The sequence below is a fragment of the Dipodomys ordii genome, unplaced genomic scaffold, assembly GCF_000151885.1.
Source record: "Dipodomys ordii isolate 6190 unplaced genomic scaffold, Dord_2.0 Scaffold5, whole genome shotgun sequence".
NCBI lineage: Eukaryota > Metazoa > Chordata > Mammalia > Rodentia > Heteromyidae > Dipodomys > Dipodomys ordii.
The window spans coordinates 26,915,253-26,938,649 of record NW_012267221.1 but is presented as its reverse complement, the minus strand read 5'-3'; the positions used below and the strand labels follow the sequence as shown (position 1 = coordinate 26,938,649).

At 38.4% G+C, this 23,397-nt stretch overlaps 1 protein-coding gene across 1 annotated transcript in view; it reads left to right on the top strand.

The window, feature by feature from the left end:
- The window catches only part of Pde11a (phosphodiesterase 11A), a 209,385-nt gene that overhangs the window by 106,414 nt on the left and 79,574 nt on the right, over positions 1 to 23,397 (top strand). The window contains exons 9-10 of the mRNA XM_013028053.1: positions 18,545 to 18,691; positions 18,926 to 19,033. Of these exons, the coding sequence (XP_012883507.1) occupies positions 18,545 to 18,691; positions 18,926 to 19,033 (255 nt within the window). The remainder of the gene's footprint in view (positions 1 to 18,544; positions 18,692 to 18,925; positions 19,034 to 23,397) is intronic.

Genomic DNA, 23,397 nt, shown 5'->3' with positions numbered 1-23,397 from the left:
CAAGAAGTATAGATAGGAAGATCACTCTGACAAGAAAACACAGAACATTATCGGAAAAGTATCTAAAGCAAAGAAAGGCTAGGAATATAATTCAAGTGATAGAGTGCCTGCCTAGCAAGCACAAAACCCTGAGTTTAAAACTCAGTATTGCCAAAAATAAGATATAATAAAGATCCAGCCAAATTTACCTTAGCTAGACTCTAAGGTACTTGCAAACTGCTGTGTCTTCAGTATATTACACAAAATGCCATACCTGGAACATAGTAGATGCTCAGCAGATATCTATTGAACAAATAAAGTGACAAGTTGATGATTGAATGAAAGAATCAACAAATGACAGCAAAATGGAATCTGAGCTTCACAGATGACAAGTTTTGGAAAGCTGGAATGCATTTCAAGTTTCTTTTATGCATTTGATTGTGTGTTTCTACTGGAAATTAAATTCAGGAGACATGAGCTGTAACCTGGCTCATCTGTAACTCTGTGAGATAAATATCATAATTTATTTTACAGATGAAGAAATAGAGGCCTGGAGAGGTCACTGAAGTTCACTGAGTTAATAGGTCACAGTTAAAGCCTAAACCCAGGTCTAATACACAGGTTGTGTTGTTTCCCTTTAGGAGTGATCTCCCACTCATGTGTTGAAGCACTGAAGCCTGAACCCAGAGAATGGGACATGCTACTCTCCTCAAAGTGTGAACAATTCTGTTTCAAAACCCAGAGCAGGACACAGAGGAAAAACTCAGATGCAACTTCCTTATGAAATTCAGATGCTATTTTGAACATGATTCAAAATAAACTGAGAGCCAATATTCAGGCGAGATGAAAAGCTGCCACTTTCTTAACTGTGAGCATGTTAGTGAGTTCGGGCTGGAATCTAGCCTCCTGCTCTGGTAGTGGGATGTGCAGAAGTGGAAATCAGCTCATCCATCCAGTTGGCCATCATATTTACCAGATGTGGGTTCATAGCCCAGCTTGGTTGCTCTCATACCTTTAGTCTCTTAGTGCCTGAAAGTGGCACAAGTGATTTCACTGTAAGCATTTTGTGAGGTCTAAATGAGATGACAATATGGACAGAGTCTGACTTTATCCTAACATATTATAGATAATAAGTATTAAAGGCCATTTTGTTATACACTCCTAAATAAAAAAAAGATGAAGATTGTTGTTTGCTTAACAGGATATGAAATTAACCTTCTACATAAAAAATCCAGTTTTTCTTGCTGGTATTGCTTAATAAATGTTGGTTCTTTCATGAGGAAAAAGAATATGTTTTCTATTTTAGTAAACTCTAGGAAAGCTCAGGCACAGGGGACAAATTATAACCAAAATTTTACATCATGTCTTTCTGAGGTTCCACCTGCCAGGTTTCTGTCCTGTTTCTATTTCCAGGGAAATGACACAAATGAGGAACATCTCAGGAGCTTTTAGTAGCTTCTAGCTTAATAAGAAATAGGCTGTCATAAATCGCAGAGAGACCTTAGTATGTTGATCTACAGCAGGGGTTCTTGCCATTTTTTGAGAGGAAAAGGTATTCTTCACTTGCATAAAATCAGTATACCCACAGATGCAGGTCTTCTTCAGGTTAAGTTCTGGGTAGGTCTTCCCTCTCCCTATGAAAAATGGTCACAGTCAAGGAAAGAGAAGTGCCGATTGACTGAGCCCATACAAACAACAAATCTATACATCTCCTAAACATCCAAATTTCTTTCTCTAACATATTAGAACCTCAGAAAGTTAGTTTCTACGTATTCACTCTAGCTCCATGTACTAGAAAATGAATAATTCAGATGGATGATAGGTATAAGTCAGGGCCCAATGTCTCAGCCCTGACTGGGCATTAGATTCATCTAGGGAAAGGAGGCTTAAAAACAATACCTAGGTATCACTCCAGGTCAATTAAAAAGTGGTAGGGCAGACCACTGGCATTGACCTATTTCTTTCTTTCTTTTTTTTTGGGAGGTCCAGTTGTGGGGCCTGAACTCTGAGCCTGGGCACTGTCCCTCAGCTCTTCAGCTCAAGGCTAGTGCTCTACCACTTGAGCCACAGCGCCACTTCCGGCTTTTTTCTTTTTGCTTATGTGGTGCTGAGGAATCGAGCCCAGGGCCTCAGGCATGCAAGGCAAGCACTCTACCACTGAGCCACCTTCCCAGCCCTCATTGATCTATTTCTAAAAGCTCTCAAGAGATTTATTATGAACCTAAGAATAATATCAGCAAGTAGCTAATATTACCCAAACTGGCATGTCATAGAATACTGTTCCACAGAATGTGTTATGGTTTTGATTTAAACTATCCCCCATAGTGCTAAAGGCTTGGTTGCTGGTGAAGGGGCTTTGGGACACTGAGGATCTAACCTTACCAATAGATCAATTGAAGCACTAGTGAATTCATAATTGAGTGGACTATGGGGAGGAGGTAGAAACTGTACAAGATAGGATCTAGTTAGAGAATGTAGGTCACTTGGGGCATACCTTTGTTTACCTGTGTGCTGTCTTTCCCTGATTCAAAAATCAATCAATCTATCTATCTATCTATCTATCTATCTATCTATCTATCTATCTATCTGTCTGTCTGTCTGTCTGTCTGTCTGTCTGTCTGTCTGTCTATCTTTATCTATCTATCTATCTATCTATCTATCTATCTATCTATCTATCTATCTATCTCCCTTTCTTCCTTTCTCACTCTCTTTCATCATCACCACTCTGAGGTGAGCATCTTGCTCCCCCAACTCAAAACAATAAGGATAGCCAATCGTGAAACCTCTGAACTCCTGAGCCAAAAATTCTCCTCCTTTAAGATGACTTTCTAAGGTATGTTTTAGTGATGGAAAGTGACTAACATACCCAGCCACTTTTGACCATTCCATCAAGACCCATTTGCTTGAACAGCTTCCACAACTGCGCCAAGAAACACCACTCTGAGCACCTACTGGCCTAGGCATGTCCACAGGTGTCAAGAGAAAGGCAGAGTCTTGACTAGAGCCATTTGACAGTGTTCATATTCTTTTTTTGTTTTTTGTCGGTCATGGGGCTTGAACTCTGGGCTTGGGTGCTGTCCCTCAGCTCTTCAGCTCAAGACAAGCACTCTTCCACTTGAGCCATAGCACCACTCCGGTTTTCTAGTGGTTTATTGGAGATAAGAGTCTCACAGAGCCGGGCGCTGGTGGCTTACGCCTGTAATCCTAGCTACTCAGGAGGCTGAGATCTGAGGATCGCGGTTCAAAGCCAGCCCGGGCAGGAGAGACCGTGAGACTCCTATCTCCAATAAACCACCAGAAAAGCGGAAGTGGCACTGTAGCTCAAGTGATAGAGCGCTCGCCTTGAGCTGAAGAGCTGAGGGACAGCTCCCAGGCCCAGAGTTCAAGCCCCACGACCGACCAAAAAAAAAAAAAAAGAGGCTCACAGACTTTCTTGCCTGGGCTGGCTTTGAACCCAGATCCTCAGATCTCAGCCTCCTGAGTAGCTAGGATTACAGGCGTGAGCCACCGGCGCCCAGCAGTGACCACAGTCTTTAATCAGAAATGCCACAGGACATCCACATGTGGGCATAGATACTATTTTCAGGAAGGCCCTTTAATTATGATACTCATCATTGAGTAATAGTCGCAATAAAAATTCATATCTGAAATTTCCAAAGAGCAAATCACTTTAATTACAGCAATGCATATTTCAGAGCTGCTCCATTTTTATTGTTGGTATTTCTGCTCTGAAAAGAAAATGTGTTGCTGTTTTGAGTTGTAAATTGTCTCAAAAAGGAAGAGCTCCTAAAGATTTATATTGCCTAAGAATACCCGGAGACACTCTGAGAACAGGTCTTTACCTCCAACCAGGGAGCTTGGAAAGGAGGTGGAAATAAAACTGAACTGACAGTGATACTGAGCTTGAGGATGTGCAGGAATTAATGATGTACTAACTATCTAACTGCCTAAAATAAAATCGGGTAGTCAGTGATTTGTATTTTACTGAGCAAAGGTGGCAAGGTTTCTTATGTGCAGCTGAAATTATGTACTGTTGTAAATGAAACTGAAGCTGAGACGGAAGCTCTGAGCCAGCATCTCCCCTTCTGCCTCAGACATTCCCCAACCACCTCTGACTTGTTCCCTTTCCCAGTGACCTCATTTGTCCATGCAGCGCTGATATTCATAAATAGCATCTAAGCCCCAGCAAACCACTGCTCACCTTCTCTGATAATAGCCCAGGGCCTCAGAAAGTATTCAAGTTAGGTATAATTCCAATATTAATAGTAATAACTATAATTGCTACCATCCTTTGAATGCCTACTATAAGCCTGACACCTCACATGTGTCATTTTAATTTAACCATCAAAACAATTCTGAGATAAGTGGTTCTGGCTTAATGGGCAGCTTCAGATAGCATAGTGGGGTGAAGTAACTTGCTCAAGTGAGCATCAAAGCTGTGATTAGAATTGTTGTCTATAAATGCTCCTGGCAACAGGAACTGCTGTTAAGCATGTGGTACCACTTGTTCCACCAATGAGGAGAAGTAAAAATTAAAATGGGGGACAGAGCAATAGAAGGAACATGTTTATAATTTCATGTGTGAGCTCTCAGTGTATTTTAGCTTCTATCTGTAAAATATAAATATTTACAGAACTGTTCAGTTCTTAAAAGATATTTGGCATTAAATAATTGTGGTTCATATTTGTAAAAATTACTTATGGGTTTAAAATAGCAGATTAGAGAATACATAATCCATTTCTGTTTTTATATAGATGAACACATGTTAGTTTCAGTGTTGTATCTTTTGACATCTTTATCATGGGAAGATGACTCTGGATCCATCCTCATGGCACACAAACTCCTACTTATTTAGGGAGCTAGGATGTGGGATTTATCTGCTCTGGCCATATTCCTTTTAATCAGCCTGTTTATGACACGTTTATTGATGGGACAGCTGACCAAAGTAAGGACCACTGCCTGTAGCCAGGCAAATGAGAAAGCTAACTAGCTTCTTAATTCTACAGCCACCACCCAGAAAGGAAAGAATCCTTTTTTGAGAAATGTCATCTGACTGAAATATGAATTTAATGTTTCATGACTTCTGGAATGGAAGCATAAAAAAGAACAATAACCAAAAACAAAGGAAAGGAAAGGCAGTTAAAAATGAATTGCCACATCTCCAGTAAAAATGATGGTAGATAAATGGTAAAATAAAAGGCGTCTGATGGGAAAAATGGTCGACACTGCTGGTTATGCCAGCATATGTTGTGTTTGACTCAAAGAAATGACATTGGACATTTATCCACATTATTTTCCACTACCTAAGTCTGAAGTAGCAAATTTCTAGTTCTGCCAAAAAACCATTTTGATATTTTATTTTTATTTCCCAGAAAACAGCTTCAAATGCTGAAGAGTAATTTTATCAATATAAATAATCTACCTGCAAGTATTTTATGTCATTTTCAATGACAAACTATGAACTGTAACATTCTTGCTTTGACAGACCATGAAATTCATCTTCTCTTTTCATAGATCTTTCATTCAGAAAAAGATTTTAGTTTTCAGAATTTATACTGTGATCAGAAATATTTGAATTAAAGATTTGCAGTTTGTAAAATCAATATGAGGATTTACTGGTAAAAACCTAGAGTCAGTAGGTGAAATGTTATTGTAATCATTTATCCTTTGTGACCTTAAAAATATTAAAAAATAACTGCTGTCTTATGCCTGTAGTTTATATCCAGTAATACTAGATAAGAGCCAAAAGCTTTTTACATTCACCCTGCAGTTCATGACACTTCTAAGAATTGTCCATATAGTGTTGCCAGGAGCAGAGGTGCTATATTATCTCAGTATTTAATAAGAGGAGACTAGATAAGGCAGAAAAGGGGTTTTATTTACCTGGTGTGTCTTTATAAGGGTAACCAGAATGGTGAAAAAACTATGATTTAGTTCTTTTCTAGATTATAAATTTGCAATGTTTATTCTTTTTTTCAGATGGGTTAGTCTTCCTATAGCAACCGATAAATTGTACTTGATTTAAATTTTCCATTTAAGGAGGGGAGCTAAGAAAGAATAATATAGAGGGGGTAAATTTGATCAAATTATATTACATACATGTATGCAAAATCACAATAAAATCTTTGTACAACTAATTAATGCTAATAATTAAACAAGAGAAAAGAAAAATAGTAGGAACGAGTTTAGATGCTCATTGGGACAACCCAGTTTAGAGGAAAGGCAATACAGAGAAGAAAGAAAATTACATCCCATAGTCCTTGAGAAAGGATGTGAACAGAACCCATGAGGATAGGTTGCATTAGAATGAGCCATGATCCTTCACTGTATCAAAAGAAAAAAATGGAAGTCACGAACAGAGATACAAATGTGGAAGGATATCCTTAGCGTTCTCTCTCTCTCTTTCTCTCTCTCTCTCTTTCTATCTCTCTCTCATGGGGCTTGAACTCTGGGCCTGGGCACTGTCCCTCAGCTCAAGGCTAGTGCTCTACCACTTGAGCCACAGTGCCACTTCCCCTTAGCTCTCTTAAGAAAACACAGAAAAGCTCTTCCATTGAGATTGAACCAGGAAGAGAGAGTATAGGAGATCTGGGAAGAGAGATGTGAAATAGTAACTCAGAAGGACAAAAAGCATTTCACCACCAGACAAATGTAGTAGGAATGTGAACTCATTTGAGATTTGTGATCCAGTTCGTAATATGGATTAATTGGTCCAATTATACATTTTCTTCCACTAGGTTTAGCTACTCAAATACATACATTTGGAGGTACCTTTAGCTGGGTTTTACCAAAAGGCTCTCAGAGGGGCAAAGGATCAAGAGTATAAGCATGGGCATGAACTTGATGAGCTGGAGAATCCTATCTGGGGAAGGTAGGATGTGAACAACACATGGGACCAGAAACAGTGAAAAGGGTCAAGTATTTCTGGCCTGGAGTTCTAAGTGACTGCAGGGATAATGGTGATGATAAAGTTTTGAGGGTAACCATGGGAATGGGCAAAGGAGGTAGGAGGAGGTAAACATTTTGAAGGTGATGATGTAACTCCAAGGCCACAAAGTTTACAGATCTTTGTGAGACCAGAAATTTCATGGACCAAATACTTAAGTACTGAAGTCGGCATCACCAAAACCCAAAATGGAAACAAATGAGGCTTTTCATCAAACCTCTCTTTTTAACCACTCATTCTTCTGAGGAGTGTTCTCAGAGATGACATCCCTCTTATATGTCAGTTGAGGTTAGCTACTATTTACAGGAAGAATTTCCAATAGATAGTCTTTGTAGATATTATCATAAAACAAAGCATACAGTTTCTTCTCTATCTTGCCCTACAGGACATCCCTGCCTGATGGATATAAAAATGCCTACACAGCATTTAGCAACATTGCTGACACCTCAGAAGTTCTCACTAAGTCTTTGTTGAATGGATGAGCTGGGGAATGACAGCATAGGAATGTTAGTAGAGAGCAGACCATGGGGAATAATACAAAGGCAAAGAGCGAAATACACTATGAGAATTGACATGAGAGACTTTGCACAGGTTTGAGATAGCCAGTGGGTAGGCAGGAGCAGAGCTGCAGGCCAAAGGATTCTGCTGAGCCAGGTAGCTACGGCTTTCTGAGAAGGAGCAATCTGGGGATTTTTCTCAACAGGAGCACCCTACTATTATTCGCCACAGGAAGGCCTCCTTCCCTAGCAGAACAGGTAGCCTAACATCACATTTACAAGTCTGCAACTGATCCCTCTCCCCTCCCCTGATTCTTGCCTTTGGAAGTATTGCATTTAGTGAATCATTTTCCCCTCCCTTGCATCTTGGATACTCAGTACTGAACATACTTCTTGCCAGGAGTTACTACAATACACTTTTCTCTTACACCCTTCTAGATTGCCTAGGCTACTTTAGGACACTTTTGGAGAGGCCACTATTCTTAATCTTGACATGAAATGTTTATTATGAATGCCTGGATTTGGGGTACTTAGTTCATTTATAACAGTAAACAGATATGGAGTCAAATGTATCTCACTTACGATTTATGTGCAGACGCCTAGTGGTTACTACCTTTGGATGACTATGTTTGAAGGTAGGGTCTTTTAAAAACTAATTAAGCCTAAATGAAGTCACATATGTGAGCTCTAGTCCAATACAATTGATGTCCTTCTAATATAAAAAGATGACACAGATGTCGATTAAAGCACAGGGAGAAAACTACCAGCCAAGGAGGGTTAGCCCTAAGAGAAGAACAAGTTACCAATTCCTCATTTTAGACCTCTAGTCTCCATACTTCTGAGAAAATACATTGCAGTATTAGAAAATACAAGCAGTCTTAGACAACTAACATAGGATCCTGAACTGATTGCTTACTCTGGGCCTGGCACTGTGCTAGTCTCTGGCCTCAGTCTTGTTAATGACCACAGGCAAGAGTGATTGTTACTTTCCCTTTCAGAACAGAAGCTAGTTAGCAAGTAGAAAACTCAAGATTCAAATATACATCTGTTTGGCCTCCGAGGTTATGCACTTAGCCTGCTACCAACCTACATTTATTCTGCACTAGTCATGAGAAAAGCACTAGCTACAATTATGGCTGTCATTTAAGAATAGAGCTTACAAATGATGACAGAGTCACCAAAAAAAAAGAGAGAGAGGAAGGAAGGAAGAAAGAAAGGAAGGGAAGGAGGGAGGAAGGAAGGGAGGAAGGAGGGAAGGAAGGAGGGAAAGAGGGAAGGAAGGAAGGAGGGAAGGAGGGAAGGAGGGAAGGAAAAAGGAAGATTAGAAGGAAAGAGGGAGAGAAATGGAGGAAAGAGGGAGGAGGAAGGGAGGAAGGAATAAAGGGAAGAAAGAAGAAAGAAAGGTGAGAGAAAGGAGAGAGGAATAGGAAGAAAAATAAAAGGAAAGAAGGAAGGAAGGAACTTTTTTTTAAGCTGCATAGAAGAGCATTCACAGTGATCCATACCTGTAAATCCTGACTATGGAAGTTGGGGGGATTTCACTTCCAGGCCATCGCAGGGAAGAAGCTGAGTGTAATGGTGCCTGTCTGTCATCCAGTTATAGAATAAAATAGGAGGATCATAGTCCAGGTGAAGCCCTTTCTCAAAATAACCAAATGCAAAACAGGTTCAGAGAGTGCTTGCCTAATAAGTACAAGACTCTGAGTTCAAGCCCAGTACCTCTATGTCTTTAAAAAGCTACATAGAAAACAATCTGTGGAAGTAATATCATGGCAGCACCACAGTGAACCCAACCTGAGACATAAACAATGTAGGGTAATTACAAACACAGGTGACAGATTAATTAGGCTTGGATTCTAGTCCCAGCATTTTTTAATTCTATGACCTTGGTCAAGTTACTTATCTTCTTAACCCATTTCTTCATCTATGGACCTAAATTGGGACTAACAGTAGAATTTTACTTGCAAAGTTTCTTCAGGATTTAATGAGACACTATAAAGCACTTTGCACAATGCTTGATATATAATATAGCTCAGTAACTGCACCAAGATGAGAAAAATATATTCCCTCTAATGTGTATTCTGCTCAGCACTAACAAAAATAGCCTATCTAAACTGGGTTGAGTTCTTAGTTTTTTTTTATTTATTAATGTTAAGTTTATATTGTCACTAACCATTATATTTTAAAAACTATATAATTTCATTTCCAAAGCATTTTTGCCCCCATCTCCAAATGATCAGCTTAAGTCAAATACTAACATATATCATTCAAAATTAAAATGTCTTTCCATGTGGAAGGACAGTCTAAAAGAAATGCAAGGCAGAATGGGCTTATAAAATATCTACTAGAAGCCAAAGAGGATATTAAAAATCAAGCATGTTTATGACATTGTGTTCATGGATATACATGTGTGTGTGTATGTGTTCAGGAACATCAGCATCCATCCCAGAATAAATTCAGGCACAATTCAAAACAGAGAGTTGTGTCTCAAGTGTCAGGTTCCACACCCCACTTTCCTCATTTGATGGATTGCTTCTTCACTGCAGGTGATTGCTTTATGGAACCCTAAGAGTAGGGACCTCTTTTATAAAGCTTCATGTGCTTTTATGGTACAAACCAATATAAATGTTTACTGGATCTATAAGTAAAAGTAGATAAATTCTTATTTATCTTGCTGCAAAGAAGACCCATGAAAAGCATGTGGAAAGAAGAGTCTATTTTCTAGAGCTGCATACTAACACACTAGCAGGGAGATGTTTATTTTTAGAAGTGACAAAGAGATTCTGCCATCCATTTTGGTGCATAAGATGGAAAATGAATTATGTTCAATACATAAATATTGAAATATTTCTTCTGGAAGGCTCATCGGAATTAGATGACCAGCCTCAGGTGTCCTTGTTGATAGACGAGACAAGTTCAAGTTAATTATATCAATGCTTTTTAGATAAAATATTTAAGAGACCTTAAGTATTACTTTTTTACTAACACCATTATGCTAGTATCATCATCTGTCTGGAGTTCCTGCTCTGAGGACAAGTTATTTTCTCACCATGGTCTCAGCCCCTCAAGAAATGACTTTAATTAGCCCCAATCAACACACAGTTAATAGCCAGGATGTTTTACAAAGTCAGCTGTGAGAGTTTAGAGATATCCTCAAGTAGGTTTGTATAAATAAAAATCAAGAATGGGTCCAGGTTATTCATCATCAGAAATGGACTAACTGGGCCAACTACCTGTGTTGTGTTAAATCCAAGGGCTACCCACGGTGCACCCAGGTTAGTTTGCTGATCACAGGAATTTGAAGACTTGGCTTGGTATGGGTCCATTTTTAGAAGTAGCACAGTGGTTGGGAGCCAGACTTTAGAGTCAATCCTCAGATTCAAATCTGCTTCTGTGAATAACATCAACAATCCGAACAGCTTGTTTACCGTCTATTTCAGTTGCTTTATGGTAACATGGAATCTTAAACGTTCTCAAGCTCTTAGGATCATTGTGAAGAGAAAATGAGCTAATATTCATAAAATACTAAAACAGTACCTGGCACATAAAATGTGCTATAAAAATGTCGACAAAAGAAAGAATTATGCTGTCCTTTCCACATCCGCATAGCTCCACCTCCTGTCTCCATCAGTCCCAGAATCCTAAGGCTCCTGATTCTGCTTTTTTTTTTAATTTATTTTTTCTGGAGTAGTAAGTAGGCGAGGGGGCTGGAATGAATGGCAACAGGTCCATTTACCTTCAAATTGCTTGGGCTGGTCTATCCTCTACTTTGTTGTTTCTTCCCATTTTCTGAGCATCACAAAATGTAATATTCATGTGTCAAGGGATCCAAGATTGTATTTTCACATTTTACAGCCTCTTTGTAAAGCTACCTTTTCAATTTTAGTGGAGGCAGTTTTATGACTTCCTTTGATAACCACTTAACTATAAAGACCTAAACAAAGAAGAAGAATGGTCAGATGAGATCAGGTACTCCCAGCCAGCTAGAGTCTTACTTCTTCAACATTATTCAAATTATCTCCAGGACTCATAATTCTGTGTTTTCATTTATTGCTGCAGTAAAGTAAATGGTTCTTTTATCCAAATGTTATTTCCTAGCTATTAATTCAGTAGTTATTTTGGATTGTGACACTCCTCTTTGATTTAGGAATATAGCACCTTATAAATATTTAAATGTTGAAAGACTGACACTTTGAGAAATTGACTTTGATTTGTTTTGTTAATATCCTATGGCTAGAGTAATTATAGGATTGAAAGATGTTGTCCTTTTCTGTTTCGCAGTAGAGAGAGAGCGCATGTGTCTCTAAAACAAAGAATTTAGTACTGGAAGAATGTCTCTAAATCTTTTGCAGACTAGACCTCCATACTCACCTCCCTAAGATGGACACAGTTCATCTTAGTTTTCACCTTCCAGATCCCAAGACCTGGAAATGTATGGGTGAAGAGTACCTAGACATCTCAGAATAGCTAAAACAGGCATTCATGGAAGTCTTGGAGCTTTTTATGTATCTACAAGTGCCAGCAAGGGTTTACAGCAGGGTTCAGGGTGATCTATAGACTGGTATGATTTAACTGTGGATCAATCAACCTATTAGGGGAAAAAGACTAGGTCAATAAGACTGGGTCTTGGTGAACCAGAGGTCATCCTACATTTTTCAACCTAATGTTCTTATTTCCTTTCCATTAACATTTCATAATGAAAAAATGCCTATATTCTTTATTTTTTAAGATAATTAAGTGAATTTAGTGCCTTTGAAAATTAGAAGATTTATAATGGCACGAGGGAATACACTATTAATAATCTACAAGACAGGGCCACCTGGAAGCGGCAATGCTGGCTCCTTTACTATTCTTCCTCCTTTGGTGATAAGTGTAAGGGGTTCATTTTCCTATGCCAATTCAGCACCAAACTTTTCTCCTGAGATTAAAAGACTTGTGTCCTTTAGAATGCCCCCCCTTGTCTCTTGAAAGTACTTTTTTGTTTTGTGTAAAAATTGATTTGAACGAATTGCAATGGGCACAGATACTTCTGAGTACAAAAGTATGGGCAAATCTGTAAGCGCAAATCCTTGAAAAATGAGAGGGGAGAAGAGTTGGTCTGGAGCTTTCTTAAGGAAAAGAAATATGAAGCTGCCAAGGTTAGTAAAGCTTGGAAAGTGTGGTCATTCACCCATGAGCATTCAGGACCATAGGACAAGAGGAGATCCACGTGGTTATAGCCAGGCTCATATACCTAGACAGAAACAAAAAGTTAAAGCCTAGCTTATTTTTAAGCTCTCTAAGTAACCATTTAAAGTATTCAATAGAAACGGTTTCAAATAGTTTTGAAAAATAGTAATAGGTTAAATCATTCACATTTTCTTTTCTCCCTCCATAGGCCTTTTTAAAGCAGCAACAAAAGGGATGCTTTAAAGGTATAAATTCTCACAGCCAAAGAAATTGGGACAGGACTTAACAATGACAACACTTTGAAGCTAGAAAATAAAAAACATAAAAATGTATGCTAAGTAATTTAGAAACTCAAGAAAACCAAACTCATTTTTCTCTAGCAATGGAGATAAAATTGAGAGGCAATATTAACAATACAGATTCCTCCTCACAAATATCTCAGAAATTGGCTGTAAGTGTCTTTGTAGGTGAGAGTAAAGGTGGGACTCTAGATAGCAAAAGAGTCTAAGAAACAGTTTTATCCCAGATCTTTTGTCCCATTCCTGACTCCCTAGAGATGGGAGGCTTATCCTCTAGTAAGGCTGTAGCAGCAGGTCTTTAGTGGATAATCAGAGAAGATGAAGATAGTATTGCGAGCTAAAAACAGAACTAAATCAACAGTTATAGACAAACTCCTAGTCTCCTCCAACTCTACTCTCTACCAGGCTCTAGCCAGAAGTTCTTCTCTAGGGAATCTGAGTGGAGAAAGAGCAAAGAGACAACAATATTCACTTTGATGGCTTCCCCAAGAACACAGTTCTGTCAGCTCCACCTACCGAGAAGCCCCAGAAGCTCTGATAAAACTTTCAGGGTCTCACTTTTAAACAAGAGTGGGAAACCAAATATGATTGGATATCTAAGGAAAAGCTCTAACAGATTAAAATACTTCGGTGACAGATAATTAAGAAAGTAACTCAGGACATTTATCCAGGCTAAATGGAAATTGTGGTGCATGTATATCCAATGGAATGTTATTCGGTCTTAAAAAGGAAGGAGTCTTATTAAATGCTACAACATGGATAAACTTGGAGGACATTGTGCTAAGTCAAACAAGCCAGTCAAATATAGACAGACACCATTTAATGAAGTAGTTGGAGTAATAAACTCATGACAACAGAACATAGAAAAGTGGTTGTCTGGATTTAGGAAAAGGAGGAAACTAGAAATTAGCCAACAGATATGGAGTTTTCATCATATGAGATGTCATTAGACAATGTATATATAGTGAACAATATTGTATACTTAAATTCTGTGAGAGTAAAGTTACATTATATTTGTTGGTTGCAATAAAACAGAAACTAATGTAAATTAAGGGGAGTGAAATAAATTATGAAAAAAAGAAAATGTCAAATAAGACTATAAGCTATTGCTGCTACTGATGCATAATATACTGCTATTATTGGTCTTTTTACATAAACATAAATATATATACAAATATATTATTTGAATTCTTGGGAACTTTAGCTGTGCTCTAAACTTTGGAAAAAGTATCCCAGTTAAGTTGACATTGTCCAGAAATTAAGAGCCATATTGGCCTAAACTTTAAATTTTTCACTTGTACAGGGATAAATGCATGTATTAAATATGTCAGGTCTTATCTGTGTGGGTTTGATTATAGAAACTAATAAAACATTCTTTAAATAATGAAAAAGTTAAGATTATTTGACATTATTATGGCAATTCTGAAGAGTAAGAGATACTGAAGTGATGAGACGAAATGTGGTGCTACTAAAAAGAATATCTGAACAATCAAAGAAGAGTTCTTAGAAATAAAAAAACTGCGATGGTAAAATCTGAAGAGTAAGAAGAATGGTATTTTCTTAAAATTTTCTTAAAAATGGGAAAAAATGAAAAATATAAAAAGAAAATAAGAAAAGGAGAAGGAGGAAGTAGAGAAGAAGGAGGAGGAAAGAGAAAAATGGGAGGACAATGTAAGAACCAAGTAAATGTAATTCCAAAAACAAAATTTAAGGCTGGAAGAAATCATCAAAGAAAAAATAGACTAATATAGGCACACATTGTGACATTTCAAAACTCTGGCAGCCAAAAGATCCTACAAAAGTAGGAAGGGAACTTATTTTCAAATTTAATAGCATTGAATCACTTCTGACTTCTCAAAAGTAAAATCTAAGCTAAAAGAACAAAGCCTTTGACATTCTAATAGAATGATTTTCAACTTAGAAATCTGTGTTTAGACAAAACATCAATGAAATGTGACATGATATTAAAAACGTTTTTAGACTGTAAGTCTTTACAAATCTTTTCTTGGGAAGCTATTAGAGGGTATGTCTCACCAAGTTAGGTGAGAAAGCAAGAAAGAGAAAAGGGTGCGACAGATTGGGAAAAATCTTCAGTAGCTATAGAACACACAAGGACCTTATATCAAAAATATACATACAGCTCAAAAAATTAAACCCCCAACAAAAAAATCCTCAAAGAAACAACCTCCCCATTAATATGTAGGCTAAAGAATTAAGGAGTCCTCTAGAGAAGAAATAAGAAAATCCAATAGACACATGAAGAAATGTTCAACAACTCTGGCCATAAAAGAAATGCAAATCAAAACCACATTGAGATTCCACGTAACCCCAGTAAAAATGGCCATTATCAAGGAAACAAATTATATGTCGGTGCCCTGGATCTTGTATATACACTTGTCTAATTCGGGGAGGAGAGGGAAAAAACAAAATCCTTAAATAAGGATACAGGTTAAAAAAAAAAGGAAAGAAAACAAATAATAGTACATGCTGACAGGGATGTGGCCAAAACAGTGGGGATGTGTCCCCACTGTTAGTGGAGATGCAAACTGGTTCAACCACTCTGGAAAGTAGTATGGAAGTTTCTCAAAAGACTAAACATATAACTTCCCTAGGATCCAGCAATTCCACTCCCGGGCATTTACCCAAATGGTCACAAGCAAGGCCACACTAAAGCTACCAGCACAACTATGTTCATTGCAGTATTATTTACCATAGATAAGATATGGAACCAACCCAAATGACCCTCAGTAGATGAATGGATTAAGAAAATGTGGTATATATACGCAATGAAATTCTATGCTTCCATCAGAAACAATGGCATCGCCCCATTTGTAAGGAAATGGAAAGACTTGGAAAAAAATCATATTAAGTGAAGTAAGCCAGGCCCAAAGAAACATAGGCTCCATGATTTCTGTCATTTATAATAATTAGTATATGTCTAAGATCCTAGCAGAGGATCACAAGAGCTCAGTAGCTCAATAGGTACGTGCATATGACCATAAAAATGATGCTAATCAAAATGAGCTCCAAGATATGAAAACAAAGTTTTTTAGTTGTTGTTGACCTTGTTGTTGTCAATGTACTGTATCAAGTTCTTTCTTATTTTTTTTCTTTTTCCCTTTTGTTTATCCCCGGTAGTCACTGTTTTTTATTCTGGTACCCTGCGTCTTGTATATATGATTATCTGATTTGGGGAAAAAAAAGGGAATAACAAAATGGTGAAACAAGGACAAAGGGTGAACCAATACAACAGTAAAACTCACAAGAAACTATGTTGGAAATGAACTTTACAACTTGGAGGTGGGGAGAGGGATAGTGGGGAAAAAAATGAAGGAATGTGTAACAATATAAGATAAGAAATGTACTCATTACTTTACTTATGTAACTGTAACCCCTCTGTATAGCATACTTACAACAAAATAAAATAAAATTTTAAAAATGTAAAAAAAAGTGTGGGAAACAGAAATAAAAGATAGAGGAAGGCACCCACAAAGGATCTACCTTTACCCTCGTAGGACAGCCAGTCCACACTGGAGGAGTGTAGTAAGTCAGGAAGTAGGTTCTTTGTGAAACTGATGGATGGTCTGAAGGATCAAACATTTTGAAAGGAGATTTAGACAACTGGAAGAGAGTTTAGGGTTTGAATTAATTATAAGTCCATAGACAACTAAGCACATATTAAAGAAGACAATATTCAAAATGCAATCAAGGAAAGAAAAGTAGTCATGATAAATTGAAACAGTTAGCTGTGAATATCTTACCCATTTACTGTTGTAAACATTGATTATTACCTAAACAAAGTACCTATATAATTATATATATATATATATATATATTTATATACATGTGTGTACATATGTTTGTACACATGCTGGTTCTCATGCCTGTAATCCTGGCTACTTAGGAGGCTGAGATCTGAGGATTATGGTTCAAAGACAGCCTGGAAAGGAAAGTCCTTGAGACTCTTATCTCCCATTAACCACTAAATAGCGAGAAATAGAAGTGTGGCTCCAGTAGTAGAGCACTAGCTTTAAGCAAAAAAAGCTCAGGGACATCCAGGCCATGAATTCAAGCCCCAAGACCAGAACACATGCCCATAAAAAAGTAGCTAGCCCATAAAAAGTAGCTAAAGCAACAAGGACCAGAGATGTGATTTATGGATAGAGGGCAAGCCTAGCAAGCACAAGGCTCTGAGTTCAAACCCCCAGTCAGGAACTCCCTGCAAGTACGCATACAAAGAGGATTCTACCACCACCATATTTGAATCTCATAGCTTTTCCTTATTAATTCCAAGGAGCTAGTGTCTACAAATCAATTCATACATTAAAATGGTTTAGTAAGAATAAGAGGGTTATTATTTCTATGTGTGTGCTAGTAATAGAGCTTGAACTCAGGATCTTGCACTTTATCACAGCTGGCACTCTACCACTTGAGCCATGCTTCCAGTGGTTGGAAATAGAATCTTGAAGACATTTCTAGCTTCAAATGGTGATGCTCAGTATAGCTAGGATTATAGGCATGGGCCACTGACACCTAGCTAAGAAGATAAATATTTAATAAAAAATAAACTGTCTTCAAAATAAGAAATTAATTGTTCTGATGTTCCTATGTGTTATCCCATATTGTGGGCAATAACTAACCCATTCTTGAATTTTAGCTCAGATATGCAAATGTCCATGCAGAAGCATAGTGCTGGGAAAGAGGGATCGATTATGTGGGTCCTGGAATGCTTACTATGGGCAAGGGTTGGATTAATTGTTCAGCCAAAGTAGGTCTACAGCATAAATTACTCCTAGGGTAATATATTCCCAGACTAAGAATACAAATACAAGATGGTTTCTTAATAATCTGAAAAACACAAAAGTGACTCCCTTACCCCAATAAAAAAAAGCCAAAAGGATATGACCAACCCAATAAAATCAGCATAAAAATAATTTCCAAAGGCTGTTTTCCTGCTCTTCAGGTTTATGCAAGGGCAGTCCACTGACAGCTGCCTAACATGGGTGTTTTGGAAACCCTGAATATGTACAATCACCAGTATTCTAATTATGAATGAAGCTAAAGAAGATGCAAAATTTGTCCCTTTCATGAGTCATGTTTGTGCCAACACTCCAAGTATCTCTATTTTATGAAGACAAGAGTTTGTACTAGAGATATGCTGATTGGTCTTTCTATGCATCTGAATATATAACCATATATACAGCAAAGAACACATGCAAGCTATAGAATCTAAGGATTCAAGAAACAAGGCACAATGCTATACTGTCTCCTCTGACTAGCAGCAATTAAAAATTCACAGCTGCTGGCTGCCCAGATGTTTCTTGCATTTACTGCTCTGTAATATGCATCAGAATATATTGTGGAACCACAGTTGCAATAAACTAGACAGTTCTCTATTCTAAATTCTGCAGACTTAGATTCAGTGTGCATATTTTATCTTCCGATTAGCTTCCTTCCCCTCCTCCTTCATTTGCTTGGGATCTTTGCAGTTCAGAAACAAAAGACATTTACAACCCAGAGTTGAGCTGTATTGGGGTATAAGTGCAGGTCAGGCCTGATTTATGTGGCACTTCTGATAAGCAGGAAGGAGAGCAGGACATGGGGTTTGGGAAAGCTGGTGAACTTGGCTTGACTTATGTCTTTTGCTTTTGCAGGCAGCCAATATCCCTCTGGTGTCTGAGCTGGCCATTGATGACATCCATTTTGATGACTTTTCCCTAGACGTTGATGCCATGATCACAGCTGCTCTCCGGATGTTCATGGAGTTGGGGATGGTACAGAAATTTAAAATCGACTATGAGGTAAAGTCTGTTCTATGTTGAGAGACCCAAAGATTATACTTGAGACAGCAAGTTCCCCTCTTTGAACTGTAGGCTTCCCTCTAAAAATGAGGGTGAGGATTCCTGATCTGCAACCCTCCTGGGAACACTGAGATTCAGATGGGTGTTTATAGAAGGTGGTAAGGTCTGGCTTTGACAGTGGTCCTCTGGAGTCACATACAACTGCCTGATATAACTTCTTTCTCCTAATGCCAGACACTGTGTAGGTGGCTTTTGACAGTGAGGAAAAACTATCGGATGGTTCTGTACCACAACTGGAGACATGCCTTCAACGTGTGCCAACTGATGTTTGCCATGCTAACCGTAAGTGTGTGCAGTGGGGTAGAAGGTCACCTCCTGTAGTGTGTGGAATCATAGGCCGTCTCTTTCTATTTCTCAGAAAAAAAATTGCCATGTGGGCTGGGAAGGTGGCTCAGTGGTAGAGCGCTTGCCTTGCATGCCTGAGGCCCTGGGTTCGATTCCTCAGCACCACATAAGCAAAAAGAGAAAAGCCAGAAGTGGCGTTGTAGCTCAAGTGGTAGAGCACTAGCCTTGAGCTGAAGAGCTGAGGGACAGCGTCCAGGCCCAGAGTTCAGGCCCCACGACTGGACCAAAAAAAAAAAAAAATTGCCATGTGATTACTTCACAGCAGACTTTACCTGCGCTGGTTATGGGAGTAGTTATTTGACCACAGTTACCAACTATGAGCTCTAAAGGTGTATGTAGCCTTGGAATGAGGACTCAACCCTCTTCTCCATGTTCTTTCCTGGTAAACTAGGTCTTTTACAAGAGATGTTTAGGTTTTCAAAGTGTTATCTTGACAGAGGAAACAGAAACACATAACAGGACAAAGAAATCCCTGGATCAGACTCTGGGGAGACAGGAAAGCCACACTAGGGAGGTAGGAGCATTGCCCACAGGAACATGGAAATCCTAAGAGAACACCTCCAGAGCCTACAAGGAAAACAGGGGTAAATGTTCAAGGCTTATCACTCATTAAGCTTAAACCACCTTTCTTTTGGCTTCCAATTCAGTCTGCTTTATGAAGATAGCCAAGGCCGTAGGCCAGAGGTAAGTCTTGAAACAAACTCAGCAAATGTTTGTGGCAAAGGTTGAAACAAACTCTTCTACTTACCCCCATTTTCTGGCAATGATAATAATAATAATAATGTTTATTTTGGCTTTAATTCTACTTATACTTTCATTAAGCTATCATCAAGCAAAATGTTTTCTGGCTTAAATATGGTTTTATTGGACTCAGTAATATATACATACATAGATATAGTTGTGTAAACATATTTACCATGTAAAAGAAAGATCATGAGTCTTCAACTCTTACAATAGAAATATAAAGACCCTGTATCTTTGCACTGACATTAAGATTAAGACAAAAATCAGGTCTCTTTGTGAAATGTATTTTCTTTTTTTTTTTTTTTTTGGTCGGTTGTGGGGCTTGAACTCTGGGCCTGGGGGCTGTCCCTCAGCTCTTCAGCTCAAGGCGAGCGCTCTACCACTTGAGCTACAGCGCCACTTCCAGTTTTCTGGTGGTTTATTGAGAATAGGAGTCTCACGGTCTCTCCTGCCCCGGCTGACTTTGAACCGCGATCCTCAGATCTCAGCCTCCTGAGTAGCTATGATTACAGGCGTGAGCCACCAGCACCCGGTTAATGTATTTTCTTTTGATGAAAATGAATATAGATCATTGGGTTGCTTCTCCATGAACCTCCCAACCTCAGCGTTTGCCTGTTAAAGTTTTGCTTATTGTTTAAAGCATTGATCAGATATTCTTTTTTTAATTAATAAGTTTTTAATTGTGAAAATACCATACAGAGGGGTTACAATTATACGAGCAAGGTAATGAGTACATTTCTTATCAAGCATTGTTGCCTCCTCCTTTGTTTCCCCTTACCATCCCTGCCCTCCCATCTACGCCAACCCTGCCCCCCCCGCAAAGTTGTAAAGTTCATTTTTCGACATAGCATCTTGTACTCACACCAACACTTGAGTCCTTATCTTGAGGTTCATTTTGCCTAACATCAACTTATCTGACCTTTTCTGCTTGTCCCAGACATATACTAGTTATTGCAAATAAGGGAAACCGTGGGACCTATGTTTCTTTGGGCCTGGCTTACTTCACTTAATATAATTTTTTCCAAGTCTTTCCATTTCCTTACAAATGGGGCAATGTAATTCTTTCTGATGGAGGCATAGAATTCCATTGTGTATGCCACATTTTCTTGATCCATTCATCTACTGAGGGGCATCTGGGTTGGTTCCAGATCTTAGCTATGGTAAATAACGCTGCAATAAACATAGTTGTGCTGGTAGCTTTAGTATGCTCTTGTTTGTGATCATTTGGTAAATGCCCCAAAGTGGAATTGCTGGGTCATAAGGGAGCTCTATTTGGAGTCTTTTGAGAAACCTCCATACTACTTTCCAAAGTAGTGGAACAAGTTTACACTCCCACCAACAATGCAGTAAGGTTCCCTTCTGTCCACATCCCCTCCAACATCTGTTGTTATTAAAGTTCTTGATTATAGCCATTCTAACTGGGGTGAGGTGGTATCTCAATGTTGTTTTGATTTGCATTTCTCTTATGGCTAGAGAGGTTGAGCATTTCTTCATGTGTCTATTGGCCAGATATTCTAGTTTTTTTCTTTGCTCCAAAACATCTAGAATTACTTCTTTCTCCACACTGAATCTGTTACAACACAGACCTTTCTACTGGGTGTTTTAAGTTACCATTTTCTTGTTCTCTAATAGCATAAGCTTATGGCGCAGAAATCATTTCTTACTCTTTCAATAACACTCTATGCTGAACATCTATTTATTTATTTATTTCCTTCCTTCCTTCTGCCCATCCTTCCTGTCTGTCTGCCTTTCGGTGATGATAAACTTGAACTCAAAGCCTGGATGCTGTCCCTGAGCTTTTTTAATAAAGGCTAATACTCTACCACAGCTCCAATTCTAGCTTTTTAGTGGTTAGTTGGAAATAAAAAGCTTCACAGACTTTCCTGACTGAGCTGGCTTCAAACTACAATCCTCAGATCTCCTGATTTGCTAAGATTAGAAATATAAACCAGGGCTGGGAAGGTGGCTCAGTGATAGAGTGCTTGCCTTGCATGCATGAGGCCCTGGGTTCGATTCCTCAGCACCACATAAGAAAAAAGCAAAAAAAAAAAAAAAAGAAAAGAAACATAAACCACTGGTGCCCATCTCAATACTTATTTCTTTTTAAAATATTTGCTCAATAGCTATGTACATATGTCCATATAAGCTGATGCTAAGTGAAATGAATTCCAAGACACAGACACGAGGTTTTTCTTTGTTGTTCTTGTTTTTAATGTACTATGTGATTTCTTTTTTCTTTTGTGTTTTTTCCACCTGTGGCTCATCCCCTGTTGTCACTGTGTTTGATTTTGGTACCCTGGGTATCATATATATATATCTGAAATAGAGAAGGAAAGGGGAACAACAAAATGGTGAGACAAAGGACAAAAGGGGGAACCAAGACAGTATTTTGAAAATAATCTGTAAAACTTTGGGGGGGGGTTGTGGGGGAAGGAAAGAGGGAGAAAAATGAGAGAAGGGGTAACAAGTTAGACAAGGAATGTACTCATTACATTACTTATGTAACTGTGTTTTCTTTGTATATCACCTTGACAAAATTTTTGTACACTTTTTATTGTAAAAATGCTGTACTGAGGGGTTATAGTTACATGAGCAAGGTAATGAGTACATTTCCTATTGAGCATTGTTGCCTCCTCCTTTGTTTTGGCAATAAAATTTTAAAATTATATATTTATTATCTTTAAGTAGCTGTACAAAGGGGTTATAACTCAACATGTTAACTTATGAGTACAAACATGTTGATCACTATCTCCCCTTTCATCATTCTTGCCAATTCCTCTCAACCCTACCCATTCCTACAATTCCCTCACCAACTCCTTCAATTCTCTCTCCCTCCCTCATTTCCTCTATTCACCTATTTCTTAAGGACCCTACTAGTACCTTGCACTTGATCGTACACTTGGTTGGTTTTCAACACATATACAATGGCTTGGAATCAAGAGCACAGTGAAATAAGGACGGGAACAAAATGTCTTCATTTTTTTTCTGCAGGTCTTGTGGTTTGGTTCTTCTTCTGTTTAAGGAACAGTGGGACTGGCCAGAAAACTGAACTGTCCCTGGCCCTTTGTTGTGAATAGCATCAAATAGTAACCAGTCAGATGAGGAAAGAGAATGCTTTGAACTTTGAGACTTAAATTGCTTAAGGGCAAATGTTGTTTGAAAACAAAAATGCCTCCATTTTGCATTTTTCTTTATCAGATCTCAACAGACAAGAAACAATTCATGAGTCTGGCTCACAGACAACCATACCTTATTAGCTTGATTGCCTTGGTTTGTGGACTTGGCAAAATAAGAAAGCAAAAGCCTTATTGAACAACAGAAGGAGGAAAGGCCATAGTTCTGTGAGGCAGAGTTGTCAAGAGCAGAGACATGGTTTTATAATGGGTCTCTAATACCTGAGGTGCAGGGATCTAGCAAGTGTGGTGGGTTCATGGTTAACCCTTTGGAACAAAAGAAAACAAGCACTCAGTTTTCATCTTTGAATATTCTTATGGTATAGACACTTTACGAGAAACTGAAGAAAACAGAACTTTGAACTTGTGCCAGCACAGAGGAGT